At 32.3% G+C, this 14,538-nt stretch overlaps 2 protein-coding genes across 3 annotated transcripts; one reads left to right on the top strand and one right to left on the bottom strand.

Moving 5' to 3' along the window:
• Positions 1-1,184: 1,184 nt before the first annotated feature.
• LOC126665042 (RING-H2 finger protein ATL57-like) lies at positions 1,185-2,258 on the top strand. Its single transcript, XM_050357717.1, has one exon. The coding sequence runs from the start codon at positions 1,360-1,362 to the stop codon at positions 2,098-2,100; it is 741 nt and encodes a 246-aa protein (XP_050213674.1). The 5' UTR covers positions 1,185-1,359; the 3' UTR covers positions 2,101-2,258.
• Positions 2,259-4,460: 2,202 nt separating this feature from the next.
• LOC126658789 (uncharacterized) lies at positions 4,461-10,369 on the bottom strand. 2 transcript variants are annotated; one of them, XM_050352689.1, is made up of 8 exons: positions 10,238-10,369; positions 8,674-9,728; positions 8,174-8,292; positions 6,823-7,713; positions 6,432-6,738; positions 5,898-6,063; positions 5,311-5,416; positions 4,461-5,019 (listed from the first exon to the last, which is right to left on the bottom strand). In XM_050352689.1, the coding sequence occupies exons 2-8, from the start codon at positions 9,475-9,477 to the stop codon at positions 4,902-4,904; spliced, it is 2,511 nt and encodes an 836-aa protein (XP_050208646.1). In that variant the 5' UTR covers positions 9,478-9,728; positions 10,238-10,369; the 3' UTR covers positions 4,461-4,901. The 2 variants fall into 2 exon arrangements, with proteins under 2 accessions (XP_050208646.1, XP_050208647.1); XM_050352690.2 differs by lacking the exon at positions 10,238-10,369 and adding an exon at positions 9,834-10,196.
• Between the last annotated feature and the right edge of the window lie 4,169 nt (positions 10,370-14,538).

Consider the following 14,538-nt stretch of genomic DNA (forward strand, 5'->3'; position numbering starts at 1 on the left):
AATCACTAAACATATATTGTAATTAAAGTCTTAATTAAAATATATAGCTAAATTATCTTCAATTTAGTTTTTAATATGTAGAAAATAACTAAATTTTCTCCAAATTAGTAGGAATATTTATCTTTTATTTTGATTGAATTACAAAATTAAAATAATGCATTTGGTCGATATATTATTATTTTAATTTTCATCTTACTATTTTTAAAGATATTATTAATAAATTAAGTTAGTTATTTAATTATGGTTATTATAAAATTAAAAAAAGAATAAATTCAGTATAGAAAAAAATTTAATAACTGCATATATTATATTTACTTTTACAAATTTTTTTAACTAATTTAATATTGATTATAAATATAAAAATTGATATAATTATAATATATTTGCTGATATATACATTGACGAATCACGTTACGAGCCACGTGCATAGCACGTAATGCGTAACTAGTATTAGAAAAATAAATAATAAAAAAATAAAACGATAATAAATAAACATACCAAAAAAAACTTGGGATAAAAACATGCAGAGCATCAATGCTTATCTCTGAGCAAGTGAACCTCAAAAAGCGAGGCAGATTTTGTAGCCTAGTTTAGGCAAATTTTAACCATATTATGCTTTTATTCTCTTCCTGGACTTGCGTTAACTTTTGTATGATATACAAGACATACACATCTGTCTACCTTATATATTTATATTTTTAAAAACACAAATATATTATTCTATATTTAACCAATTTATAAAGAAATATAAATATTATTCTATATTTTACTCCTAATAAAGTTTTAGTTTACCCACTGATTATACCAATCCACCTCTATACATGTAATACACTATATTTGTAAATGACTTGTACTATTCATAAATCATGTGTAATCAATCCAAAAAAACACTAGGATTGATCCGTAAAATTCAAATCGATCTCGACCTATTTCAATTATAAGTTCAACTAAAAAAGATTACAATGTTCACCACCCGATTTTTTTACACACATAAAATTATATATTATAATTTTTTATAATTTAAATTACATCATTTTAATTGGTTGAATTTCATTAAAAATATAATTATACATTAGCTGATGTCAGATAGTTTGCATATCGTGTTAGAGCTAGAAAATTTAAATCCATTCGAACTCGAACTCCGTTAGATTCATTTCCGAAATATAATTTTAATACAATTATTTTGTTTTGAATATCACATTTTATAATAGTTATTTAAAAGAATTAAATAAACATTACATAACCTCCAACAATATTTATTTCCTTTTTCTGTCGCTTTTTATAACCCATCTCATACATGATATATGTATATATCCATATATTTATCTTCTGTGTCACTTCTCCCATCACCTTTCTTTAATGAATACCTACACCCGAAAACTACTACCAGTCCAGCCACCGTTCACCGGCATGCCGTCCCATTCGTCACCGCCACAGATTCCGGCACATCTAGTATATGATCTTAACCCTCCCTTTGATTCTGCCATGGCGTTGACCGTTCTTGTTATTTTAGCAGCTCTTTTCTTTATGGGATTCTTTTCTATCTATATCCGTCGGTTTTCTAGTGATCCGGTGCCGGAGTTCACTGCTTCTAACCGACGGAGCCAAAGGACACGTCACTCTAACCAACTTCCGGTCAGGGCAGTTTCTGGTTCAAGTTTAGGGTTAGGGCTAGACCCGGAAGTTATAAGGTCGTTACCGGTTTATTCTTATTTCCATGGAGAAGTTAAGTATCAGATTGAGTGTGCAGTTTGTTTAGGTGAGTTTGAAGAGAAGGAGGTACTTAAAGTTATACCGTATTGTAAGCACGTGTTTCATTTGGAATGTATTGACACGTGGCTTAAAATGCACGTGACATGTCCTGTTTGTAGAGGGGCCCAGTTCTTCGAAGTGAAAAGTAAGGGAGACGGCGGCGGTGGTTCAGGTACGGTGGTTGGTGAGGGTGATGGGGGAAGAGATGAAGATCGTGGAAGATCAACGGTTGAGAATGGTGGAAGTTGTACCATAGAAGTGGGGAGATTGAGTGTAAGGAGAAGTGGTAGTTGTTCCAGTTTAGGAGAGAGCAGCAAGTTTACGTTAGAAAGAACGTCAAGTTCATGATACTTGTGAACTAATTTGTAATTTAAATTAATATGGTAATTATTAATTGGAAATTTTATGTATTTTTCATCATTGTATTTGTACAGCCACAAATGTTTTATTACTAGTTGGAGTCTGGTAATATTATTTTAATAAATGCATAATTGGTGATTTTAGCAGCAGCTGATTTTTTTATTATTATTGTAAATGGAAAAAATTGATAGACAACCTCGGCATAATGTTGCTAGTGCTATGAAAGCCAACAATGGTTATAACTTGTATCTTTTCATATGAATTTCAAAAAAACTTCTCTTTTTGCAGTGATTAAAAATAATTATTGATTTTAAAATTTTATTTTTCAAACCAAGCCTATAAAGCTTCTGGAATTGAGTAGCAAGGTCATTTAATCACAACCGACAATTGATTAGTGATCAAATCAAATTTAATTAGACTAAGCCACAATTTCGAAATTAAATGTGGTTGGATTCATCACAAATAAAAATTGGTTGGATTTCAATTTTAGCTATTGAAAAATCAGTTTAACCAAACTGCACAGATATACATTACGTTTAGGTGATATACTAACCCCTTCTTGGTGGTTACTGACGGAATAAGTGAATATACAAAGAGAAATGCAAATCCCACATCGACCAGAAAAGAAGAGAGGACAAGGCACGCCACAAACACTATAAAAAGGCCACAAACCCATAAGTCTAAAACACGCAATCTGAATGGACAAACGTCCCATACGATAAATCGTTTATCATCAAATCAATATCCAGTACCGATACTCAAATTCTTAATCCATTAACTACATCCGACATTCGAATCTATTAGCTAGGAGGTGTAAACAAACCGAGCTGCTCGTGAGCAGCTCAGTGTTCGACTGGTTAAGAACTCGATTCATATTCGTTCGTATTCTAAATGAGCCGAGTTCGAACTTGATTTTATGTTTGTTTATTTAAACGAGCCGAACATGAACATAGTGGTACTTGGCTCGTTTAGATTCACGAACAATTTGATTAGTGGTTCGTGAACAAACTAGTGAATGAGCTCGTTTACAAACTCGATTAGGTGTTGGCCAACTGACTCATATTTAAATTAATTTGTATAAATGTCTTTTATAATTTTAGAATTACATAAGTTTAAAATAACAACAATTTTCATATAATATATCAAAATTACTTAATTTTGATAAGAAACTGATGAAGTTTTGTGCTTGCAAATTCCATCCATTTTAGTTGTTACGCGAACATGCTCGCGAACGGGTTCATGAACGAACCCGTTTGGTATTTATCAAGCTTACTCGTGAGTTCACTCGCGAGTTTGTTCGTTTAGCTGCTAAACGAGCGAATACGAGCTGAACAGAAGCTGAACACCAACATTATAAAATCTAAACAAACCGAACATGAACTGGTGAGGTGTTCAAAGTTCGAACGAACATGATTTGCTAAACGGGCTAAACATAAGCACTATAAAAATCGGTTGGTTCATTTACACCCCCTAGCTATAGCTCATGGTTTCAAATATATATATACATATTTTTTTACTATAAAATGTATACTTTCTTCGTTCCATAAAAATAAAAAAAGTTACACTTTTATAAAAATAAAATAATTAATAAATTTTAGTAATCTGCGCCTGAATATTAACTTATAAAAATCAGAACATTAAATTAATTATACAATTATTTATAACTATTTAATTTTTTTGTGACATAATAAACACTTACAAATATTCATGTAATAAAATTTTATATGCATATTCATAAAAAAGAAAAATTATATGCATATATTTCAAGAGATGTGTCTAATATTGATATGCTAAAGACCCTAAGAGTGTTTTGACAGTTTTTTAATTTCACCGAACACTATTTTTTATCTTCATAAGAAAAAACATATCTACTTTTACAGAAAGAAAGGAAGGAGTATAATATGCAGAAGCTAAGAATCAAACTATGAACATAAAAGATATTTACTTAAGCACTTACCACCAAGACACTTCATTAATTTTTTGCAAAATTTGTAAAATAAATCGATATCAACCGAACCCCGACTTCCTCATTTGGTAGATTTTGACTATTAATTCTTTTAAAAACCGATCAGTTTAAGATAAGTCGTCGGTTCAACCACGAACAGACCCATGTTCACCGACATTAAAGGCCAATCTGACACAAAATGGCACATCAACAAAAGTAGGAGGCAAAAAAATATCCAACATCATGTCAATTATAAAATAGCAACCCTATATGTACACCTTTTAATGTGATATAAAGTTCCCAATCAATTGAAGGATACCTTCCTAAGATGTTGCAGAATACCCATACTAATTTCATGTCACATAACGAGGAATAAAGTACTATAAAGTGGAAAATATAAGTATACTTTGGAAAAGAGAGAGATAATAATAGAACAATCAACAAAATTAGCAAGTTGTACAATATATCTTTTACAGGGCGTGCCGCCGAGAGCACATTGCTATATGCCCCCACTTAAAATTGATTGAGGGCTTTCAGGAATCAGAATATAAGTTGCTAATTTTGTACAACGCCTAAGAAAAAAAAAAGTTTCCCAGAAAATCTAGATCTCCCAAGCTAATACTATAACATGATTCCACTCGATATTATCTTTTATTCACATCAAGATGACGAACCAAACAAGATCAGTTCAATCAATCATACAATCAATATCATCAAAACCATGGCATGAAGAAATAAATAAATACCTGGCAAGAACTGACAATTTCTCTATATTGTTAATCCAAATTGCTTTTGTATCTATCCTTTGATCTTTGATCTTTGATCTTTTTCTTTATCAAAAAACTTATAAGATGGAGTATGCGCGGATCACCTCAATAACCGGTGCTCTGCACATTGGACACTTTTCTCCTTTTCGGACCAACTCACTTGCACATTTTGAACATGTGCACATGTGCCCACATCTGCAGTAAGAGATATCATAAACAAAGAAATAATAATGCAATATTAGATAAATAGGCAATAATTCATTCTTGTCTGGCCTCATTAATGCTAAAAATAACAAACAGGGATAATTACTGTAATCTCCCTGATATTAGGTCGAATTAAATTTTGACCTACTATGTTAGGGAAGAAATAGTAATTTTTCAAAGTTCATGTGGGACAGAGTAATCCATATAAAAACTCAATAAGGGGTAATAGTAATTAACCCTAAAAAATAATACTACTAAATGAAAGATTATGTTCAATTTTACCTGTACAACAAAGAATCTATATTGCTATCACAGCATATACAGCAAACTCCTTTTCTCACATGATCCCATTTAGATCTATCCTCCGGCAAACTGTTTTCACAAACCCCTGTCATAGAACATCTTCTTTTGTAAATTCACAAAAGGAACAAATCACATCCTTTGAAAAAACTTCGGGAAATAAAAAATAATCGCCAGCATATTTATGATTTTTTTTTTAAAGTAACCAATAAGAACATGTTCTGATGCAACATGCATGCATGTATGGAAGGTACATGCACATACTTATATAAGATATCAACATCTAATAGCATGTTGTCCAAAAAAGAGTTTTCAATGGAAAAAGTAACAACATGGAGAGTACATTTTCTAAAACCTAACTCGCACAAACGACATAATGATCAATTGTGGCCCTAACTTGAATGAATAATGTCATATAAAGAAAATATCTATTGAGATGAAAAAATATCTTGTAAAATTATTTCCAAGAAAATTTGCCCCAAAGCGTTATATTTTTGCCTGAAATAGGAAAAAAAATAGAAAAAAGGACAGGTCAAAAAATTGTGAAGTTGCACAGAAATTGTACACACCTGCTGAACCAGCTGACCTATTCAGGGCAGCAGAAACTTCTTGTCTTATTGACCGCTGCAACTCTAGTTGCATATCCATACAGGCTTCAAGCATCCTCTGCATGTTATTCATTCTTTGTTGTAGCCTAGCCATGTCAATCCTCATATCATTAATGATGTCCCACTCCTGCACCAAATCAAGAACACAGTCACATACTCGCATTAACCTAAAAGCCAATCATAAAATTTAATAGAAAGTTACTGTATTTGTAAGAGTAGAGAGACGGTAGAATACCAATGTTAAAATGAAGAAAGTCTCAGTTTTTCAATTAAGAGGTAACAAACAATTCATAAAATTTCTGTCAAATTGCATGACTATAATGATAAATCAATAGAGACGGACACAAAAATGATTCCCATCATTTGGAAGCACCAAATAAGCTAAACATGAACTGTTAAATATGTAAACAGATATTAAATTCCATGCTTCAAAAAGTATGGTTGTGTTGAAAAAAAAATCCAACTTCTGAGAATCTCAGAGGAAAATGAACTCACTATTCCAAAGCGTTGATGCATGTCGTGCTGTGGCCAAGTAAAATGCTGCGGTTCCTGATCCCAGAGCTGCTGAACTGGGGGAATTGATTGGGAAGGTAGAACTGGAGGACGCTGAACAGAATCTTCCTGACCTTCATTCTGATCCCTACTCAGCTGCTCCAGTTCTTGATCTGCTGATGCAGGAGTTGCAGATGCCCCTTCCATTTCCCAGTCAAGCGGCACATGGCTTTGCCTTTCAGCATATGATCGTATCAATTGATCAAGACTCTCACGGAAGCCACTGTGTAGCAGAGTAGAAACGCTTCTCCTGTAACAACAAAAACATTCTATTGAATTTGTTGATTACTTAACAAGCCAATTAAATAAAAACTTCATTTAAGAATTATCTTACCTGCTTAAGAGCTCCCTGAGTTCCGCACTGTACACATTATCATCATCAGGAAAGTAAAAAGGATCCATCCTTCCAACAGAAACAGCTTCTCGTTCAGAAGGCTCTTCTAACCAGCTATGCACAGCCTCTGGAGACTCGCCACCTTCACGCCACGCTTCAAATTCACCCCTGTCATCATTTTCTGGCAATTCATTAGCATTGTTTTCATGATGATGTTCATCTATGTTATCTTGAACACCCTCCCTCCATTCATTATATCCAAGAACATCTCCAAACAAGCCTCTATCACCGCTTGCAAATGATCGACCCTCTAGCTGATCTACTTGTGAAGAAGATTCAAGCCAATTCACATCTTCAGCTGCATTTCTTTCAAGACCATCCACTTGACTGGATAAGACAGCGCCAAAACTTCCATTCCCATTTTGCTCTAATTGTTGAGACACTATTTCACTGGTTGAATGCAGAAGGATATGCTCTTCAACTTCATTTTCATTAATATCTTGTCGCAAATTAGTATCCACCTCATCTCCATTACCATCTCCCCTCTCAACAAGTTCAGAATTCATGAATATTTGCCTGCCTCTTATCCAATCTTCTGAATCTTGTCTTGAACCTGCATCGGAACCAGAAGTGAGCTCCCGCGAGCTTCTAGCTTCAATGATGCTACTTTCAATATCAACTCTATTATCTGATAACCCATGGTCCTCACTTTCTTCAATATTTGAATTGGTTTCTTCATGAAAATCCCCTACATCCTGTTGCGAAGTATTTGCTTGGGTTTGTTCACTTCCATTACCATTAATGTAAATGTTCGATGAGGTATCAGAGCTGCTGCTGCTCCTGCTACTAGCTTGACCAACAGAGTGGTCCAATCTGGAGAAGAACCCTTCCCTTCATGGAAGAAAAAATTTGCATGATATCACTATAAATGCAACAAACTGCAACACTAAAATTACAAGCAACTAAAACTCAATAATCAATACAGAGCCCTATGTCAAAATTAACTGTTTCAGTTTAGTTTTTGGCCTACCCAAAATTTCATATCCTAATCTTAGCCCAAAAAGAAATAAGAATTTGCAAGTTTCTGAACTGATTTTTTTATCAAAAAAAATGACAAGCTTTAAAAAATTTCAAGAACAGCCATTTTATTAAGTTCTGACAATTTTTGAAACACCCCAACTAACAAGATGACATACTCTTAAATTTGTTTTAGAAAACATAGACCCAATAAGACATGTATAGACTAAAGCACAAGAAGTTAATGTATCTAATGAAACCATGGCAGAAACAAAAGGAAAGCAACATTTTTCAGGATAATGTGGATCAAAGATGACTGAAAGGATTGAAATACCTCAAATCTGATACTGTATGTCTTTGCCTCAGTAAACCTAATTCACTTGCTGCTGTTGATGTAGGTCTCTCAACTTCAATTATTCTGTCATTTCGCAAGAATCTACCTCTAAGTAAGGCCTGCGCACCAGTGCAAAATTATCAATGACCATGTAAAATGCAATAAAAGTACAAATGATTTGGAGGCAGACATTTCTACATAGAAATGCCAACAAATATGTGATTGGTAAAACTGTAGGATGATAAACTTAAATTTACCAGGAACTATAATTATTCAAGGAGAAGGTAAATCATATTTGCAACTGTTAGGGAATTGATGAACAGTGCTACTGTCATAAAAATGAACACGTCAAATTGCCAACCACCCGAAAATGACAATTACACTGATTGAAGGTTTGTTAATTTTAATTTGAAAAACGGGAAAATTATATAAAAGCACACATGGTATGAAAAAGGAGGCTGAGTGAGATGACTGAGTATGTAACCAATAAAGAAGCATGCCTGAATGCGGTTGCGATGAGCAAATTGTGATACAGCCCGATGCTGCAACAGACCTTGAAGCTCTTGTCGCCTCTCTATCTCAGCCTTTTTTAGCATATCAAGCAGAGCCTGTCTACCACATAACCGGCGAATGCCCCTTCTAGTATGCTCAGTTCGGCCTCCAAAATGATCAACAACAGAACCACCAAGAACTTGTTCAACATGACCCACATTTGCAGCACCGTGCTCTTCTCTATGCTGAACACGAGAGACTCTGTGCCGACTGTTCATTTGTACACACTCTCTTGTGTTTCTAACTCTCTCCTGCTCGGATTCACCAAGCCGTTCTGCTCTAGAATTGTTGGTCCTCCGGGATAAACTAGATGTGCGTTCCCTTGCAGCACAGTTCATCCAATCCTGAAAAATCTGCCGGACCCTTTCCCTTTCAATCTCCCCCAGATCAGAAGAATCTTCTTGTCCACTCTCTGATCCAATTGGACGAGGCGACCATTGTCCGTAATCATTCTCACTCATACTAACATCCTCAGAAGTGACGCTGTGCTCACTACTATTGCTCTCAGATGAATCCACCCTCGAAAGATCAGAACTCAGTCCATCACTTCTAGTCTGGAATACTCTCCCACCTATCCTCCCTCGGGGTTGAGTCACCACCTGCTCATCCTCAAGCTCCCGCCACATCTGTAGAACTGATGATGCTCGGGTTCTACTCCCATCATCACCCCGTCTTGTAACACCTTCTGACTGAGAGTCCCTAAGAAACGAAGAATCAAGCACAGAAACATTGTGTAGACTAGCAATTGCCATTTGTATAAGCAGTATCAAGTATCAACTACCAACCAAAACCTATGTATCCATCTGCTTAAAATGCATTAAAATTTTGCATTTAATCACAACAAACATGCTTTCAGATGATTATTTTCACACGTTAGATCTCTGTATAAAATAGATCAAGATCCCCCGAAATCACCGTCATCCTCTTATTCATCACCTTCATTGTCGGTGTTCTTCACTGTGAAGCTAAATAAAGGCAGTGAAAATAGTAATTTCTTCTATTCCTGCATGAAATGAAAATAAAATTACTCCCAAAATATAAACAAAAAATCCTATAATTATTTTCTGTAAATATGATTCTACACGTATTTCATCCAATTCTCAATTACCTCAATCACAACTAAATCTTATAATTACACAAAACAAAATAAATTGAATTTCAAATTGGATCTCTGTTTCTCTCTGCAATCAATTCAATTCCAAACACCATTTAACCTCTGTTTGGCAACTGAGAAAACGCAAGAAATGAGAGAGAAAACAACCAAAACATTATTAAACATCACATTTTCATTTAATTCCCTTAGATCAAACAAACTCCTCGTCTCAATTCCACTCTCTCCATTTCCAAAAATCAAACACAGTTTATTCCAATTATCCCCCATTATTTTCCGTTTCAATTTTCTCAGCAACCAAACAAATAAATCATTACAAGAACAACAACAATCGGCGAAAATATGAAAACGCAACCGTTTTAAAAATCCACATTAACCAAACCACGAGACGTAATTCTTACCAGTAAGGTCTGTTCTTGATTTTTCTTTTATTTGAAGTAAAGAAAACGAAACCCCAAAAATTGAGAGAAATTTGAAGCAAAGAGAGAGCTTTTTTATTATTTTAAGAAACAGAGAGAGGGAAGAGATTTCTTTTTATTTTAATTAATTACAGAGCGATTAATAGGGACGGTAGACACGTCATTCGTTTTTTTTTAACAGTCTTTAAATCTTGCCGTATGACTAACGTCATTCCAAAATCCGACACGTGGTGGATGTCACTTTCTGTGTGGAAATTTCCTACAGTTTTTGCCTTATTTGGTTAAGAGATAAGTAGAAAAGAGAATTGGTTAAAAAATTATTAAATTGTATTCAATGATTTTGATAATAAAAATTACTTATAACTTTTAAAAGTTAATTAAATAATAAAAAATAAAAAATAAAAAATAAAATTATTCAAAACTCTCATTAAAAATGAACAGTCGATTAAACCGGGTCAATTATTTTAATTTTTAATTAATCCATTTTAATTTAAATTATTTAAACATTTATTATTAGTTTGGTTTTAATTCAGTCAGTAAAAAATTTAATTTAACATATGATTAAAAATTTAAAAATATTGCCAATCAAATAATTTAAATTATCGTAAGTATTTATAGATTTTAATTATTAGTCTTTATATTTTTATTAATATAACTAATAGAGAAACTAAATAAATTAAATATTTTAGATTTAACTAATATAATTAAATTAATTTAGTTTAAATCATAATTCAATTTTAGTTAAAAATACCGTATTTTAGTAATTTAGTTTTAATTTAATCGTTGGTTCTGAGTACAAAAAAGTATATTTGTCCCCCCCTGAAGGAATGACTAACCTTTAATCGAAAGAGAAGTACTTACTAAACGACACCCGACTGCTGTCCCTCTTTTATTTGTCTTCACCTACTCCCACTGCATACGGCGCCGTTTGGTCCGTATTTTATGTTTATTTTCGGACGGAAGGGTAGAAGTGGGAAAGCCGTGAGCTTTTGTTGAATGGTGACGGCGATTGTGACACTTTAGAGTGGGAAGCAACGGCAATTTAAAAATAGTGGCTTTTTGGGGGAAGTGGTCGATAGATTTACTAATTTTAATTTATTTTGAATTGGTGATTGAATATGATTAAAAGAGGTTTAGAAAAAGAATTAACATGATTATTGTGGACTAGTAGCTCTTGGCTCAAAATATAAGGTAATTAACTACAGTTTTTGTGCAATTGTATATCACGAGTCATTCATTATATACCTTGAATTTGTGGGAGCCAATATGAATGTAGGGTTTTTTTCAAGCTTTTGACTACAAAGTTGTGAACCAATCTAATGACAACAAAATTGTAATGAAATACTCCATAATGCATATACGAATTCATTTATTTGTATTTTGATTTTTGACAACAGTTGTGTATTACTTCCTCTGTACTAAATTGATAAGTAGTTTAGAATAAACACAAATATTAAAAAAATTAATAAACCATATAAAATAAGTAATTCTATAAAAACATATCACACTTACTCTTATTTAATGCAGTGTTGAATTTGTTTATTTGTGGATTTTTTTAATATAATATATTATAACTAATGAGGGCATATATGTCATTTAAGCATTTAAGCAATAAAATTACGACCTATAATTTAAGACAAAAAATTCAAAATAATGCCTATCAATTTGGGACGGAGGGAGTACTATTTTTTCTAATCCATTTTCATTAACATTTATGAGAATTCAATTTTTTACATTTTTTTTCAAAATTTGGTTTATAACATGCAATTTATTTGTATTATTTTAATCTATTCATATGAATTGCATCGAACAAAGGATCTATGCGCCCCTACACTTGTAACACGAGATCATCTAATCCAATTTATACCTTTTTGAACAATTAATTTCAAAACTCTTCATTTTTAGATCAAATAATCCCATAATTTATATTTTTATTTTAAAAATTAAATTTAAGATAATTATATCACAACAATTAGGAAAGTATGTAGTAATTATTTTTTTACATTCCTCACCTCCGAATTGTATTTTACGCGTCTTAAAAATACAATTATGGGGTTATTTGATCCAAAAATAAAAAGTTTTGGGTTAGTTGGTCAAAAAAGTATAAATTAAGTTAGATGATCCCGTGTCACAAATTTAGGGAGCGCGTTGACCCTTTGTTCATTTTGAACCTATAGCCAAAAAAATTCACTAATCATAGTTTTCCTTTTGACTCATAAATACATTGTACCAACAAAGTTAATTCCTGCAAACTTAAATTAGCCATTGAAATAAAATACGCATTTTCGACACTGCTTTTACTGTTTTTATTTTTACATGAATGTTCTTGGTTAATTTAATTTTTCCATAAAACTTGTGTTTATACAAATAATAACAATTGGCATCAGAGCAGATTTTATATTGAATCATATTGAATTATATATTTATATATAGTATTTAAAAGAAAATTATTTTCCGACATTATTTATTCGGTAACTAAAACTTTAATTGTGGTTTAATTCTTTTTAATTGTTGTTTGGGGTCAAAATTACATGTTTAGTATAAATTTTATTGTTTCTGAATTTGGTTTTTTGGTAATTGCAAGTTTAAATTTGGTTTTAATCCATTGGTTTTAATTTCTTGCTAAAGTTTATAGCATTATGGATTGAAATTGAAAAATACTATGGATAAAGAATGTGCACGCCATGGCATATAATGAAACTGTTGATTAAGAAAACTTCCAACTTGGCCCTATAATTTTATTATTTTATCGAATTTGTCATCATAAGTTTTTTAATTTCTGGTTCAATAAGTAGCCCCAAATGTTTCATAATAGATTTTAAATTCCAAGCCAAGTTAGATCATAATCAATTAATATAATTATTAAAAATCGACTACTAACGTTTATCATCAGCCGCTAATACTCCAACACCGCCGCCGCCTCAAACCTAGTTGTTTATCCTCCAACGAACACTTTGAATGCGTCTTTCTTATAGGAAGGCGAACTCAGACAGGAATTCGTCTTCCTCTAAGGAAGATGACGTTCGCCTTGCTTAGAAGAAGGCGAACCTAGACTTGGGTCCGCCTTCCTCTAAGGAAGACAAACCTAGTTTATTCGTCATTGGACGAATTGCTGGGTCTGAGGCGGCGGTGATGTTGAGGACCGGCAGCTGAAATTTTAAAACATAAATCATAGTATGAATATAACGATTTTCAATTATTTTTTTAATAAAATTTAGATTAATTATATATCCATCAAATATATTATAAAAAAAATTATAGGTTTAATTAGGTTTAGTAAAAAATTGAATTAATTTTAATTAGTGTTAAATACATTATATTAATATACACCACATCCGGGTAATGATTTTTCACAAAATCACCGGGAGATCTAATAGTCCAAGGGTTATCCATCCCTTAGAGGTTCCAGCTTAAAAGATTCATAATTGTTGATGGGATTGTAAGTCATCGTCGCCAAAATAGAGCTTGTGTTTTTTTTTTTTTGTATTGCATCTGCAGGATTTTTTTTTAAGGATGGAGTACATGGACTGCACCATACAGAGCATAAATCCATCTCCGGAACAGATACAACAGAAAAAAATCGAATTGTTTGATTATTAAATAAAAAAAATTGTGAATTATAGCATATGTTTTTTTTTTATGTATAAATTATAGCATATGTGGAAAGATATGAGAGTAATTGCTGTTATAAATTTTAATAATAAACTAATTAAGTCATCCAGTTTCATGTATTTAGAAATTTTATTTACTTATACCCTAGGAAAAGAAAGATAGATTTTCAACGTGAAATTTATAGTGCAAATGCTCCATGTAAATTTATTTATTAAATTTAAACTTGATTGGGTTATTACAAAGCCTGCGTGAAAAGAATTTTCAAGATGACATGCAAATATAGATCTGAAGACATGAATTGACTTAATGTTTGTCGGTGGTGATGCTACTACTTAATTATGATTATTATATGTAACAAATTAATAAAATGTTAGTTCCATCTTTCAACCATATGATAATTGGCATTATTGAAGGATTCGATTAACACTACTTCGTGGCCAACATGAATCTGCCTTGCTTTACGTGACAATTATTACAACAATCTATCAATTAAGTACTAAATAATAAAACAAATCAAAATTAAATCTAACTTTTGGTGACAAGATAATTATAAAAATATATAATGTTCATTTTACATGATAAATGAATATCACACTACATAACTAATATCTACATGCAAGGACTCGCCAATATGGGCCCAGCCTGAGTGGTTAAGGCATCTCTAAGTGCAT

This window comes from Mercurialis annua, linkage group LG1-X (genome assembly GCF_937616625.2).
Source record: "Mercurialis annua linkage group LG1-X, ddMerAnnu1.2, whole genome shotgun sequence".
In the NCBI taxonomy this organism is placed as follows: Eukaryota; Viridiplantae; Streptophyta; class Magnoliopsida; order Malpighiales; family Euphorbiaceae; genus Mercurialis; species Mercurialis annua.

What these genes read in the sequence shown, in the direction of transcription:
- LOC126665042 (XM_050357717.1), top strand. Translation starts at nt 1,360, where the DNA reads ATGAATACCTACACCCGAAAACTACTACCAGTCCAGCCACCGTTCACC.
- LOC126658789 (XM_050352689.1), bottom strand. Translation starts at nt 9,477, where the DNA reads ATGGCAATTGCTAGTCTACACAATGTTTCTGTGCTTGATTCTTCGTTT. An exon ending in CTCAGGGAGCTCTTAAGCAG is followed by an intron (nt 6,739 to 6,822) that starts GTAAGATAATTC and finishes TTGTTGTTACAG; the next exon opens with GAGAAGCGTTTCTACTCTGC. An exon ending in TAGGTCAGCTGGTTCAGCAG is followed by an intron (nt 5,417 to 5,897) that starts GTGTGTACAATT and finishes GTTCTATGACAG; the next exon opens with GGGTTTGTGAAAACAGTTTG.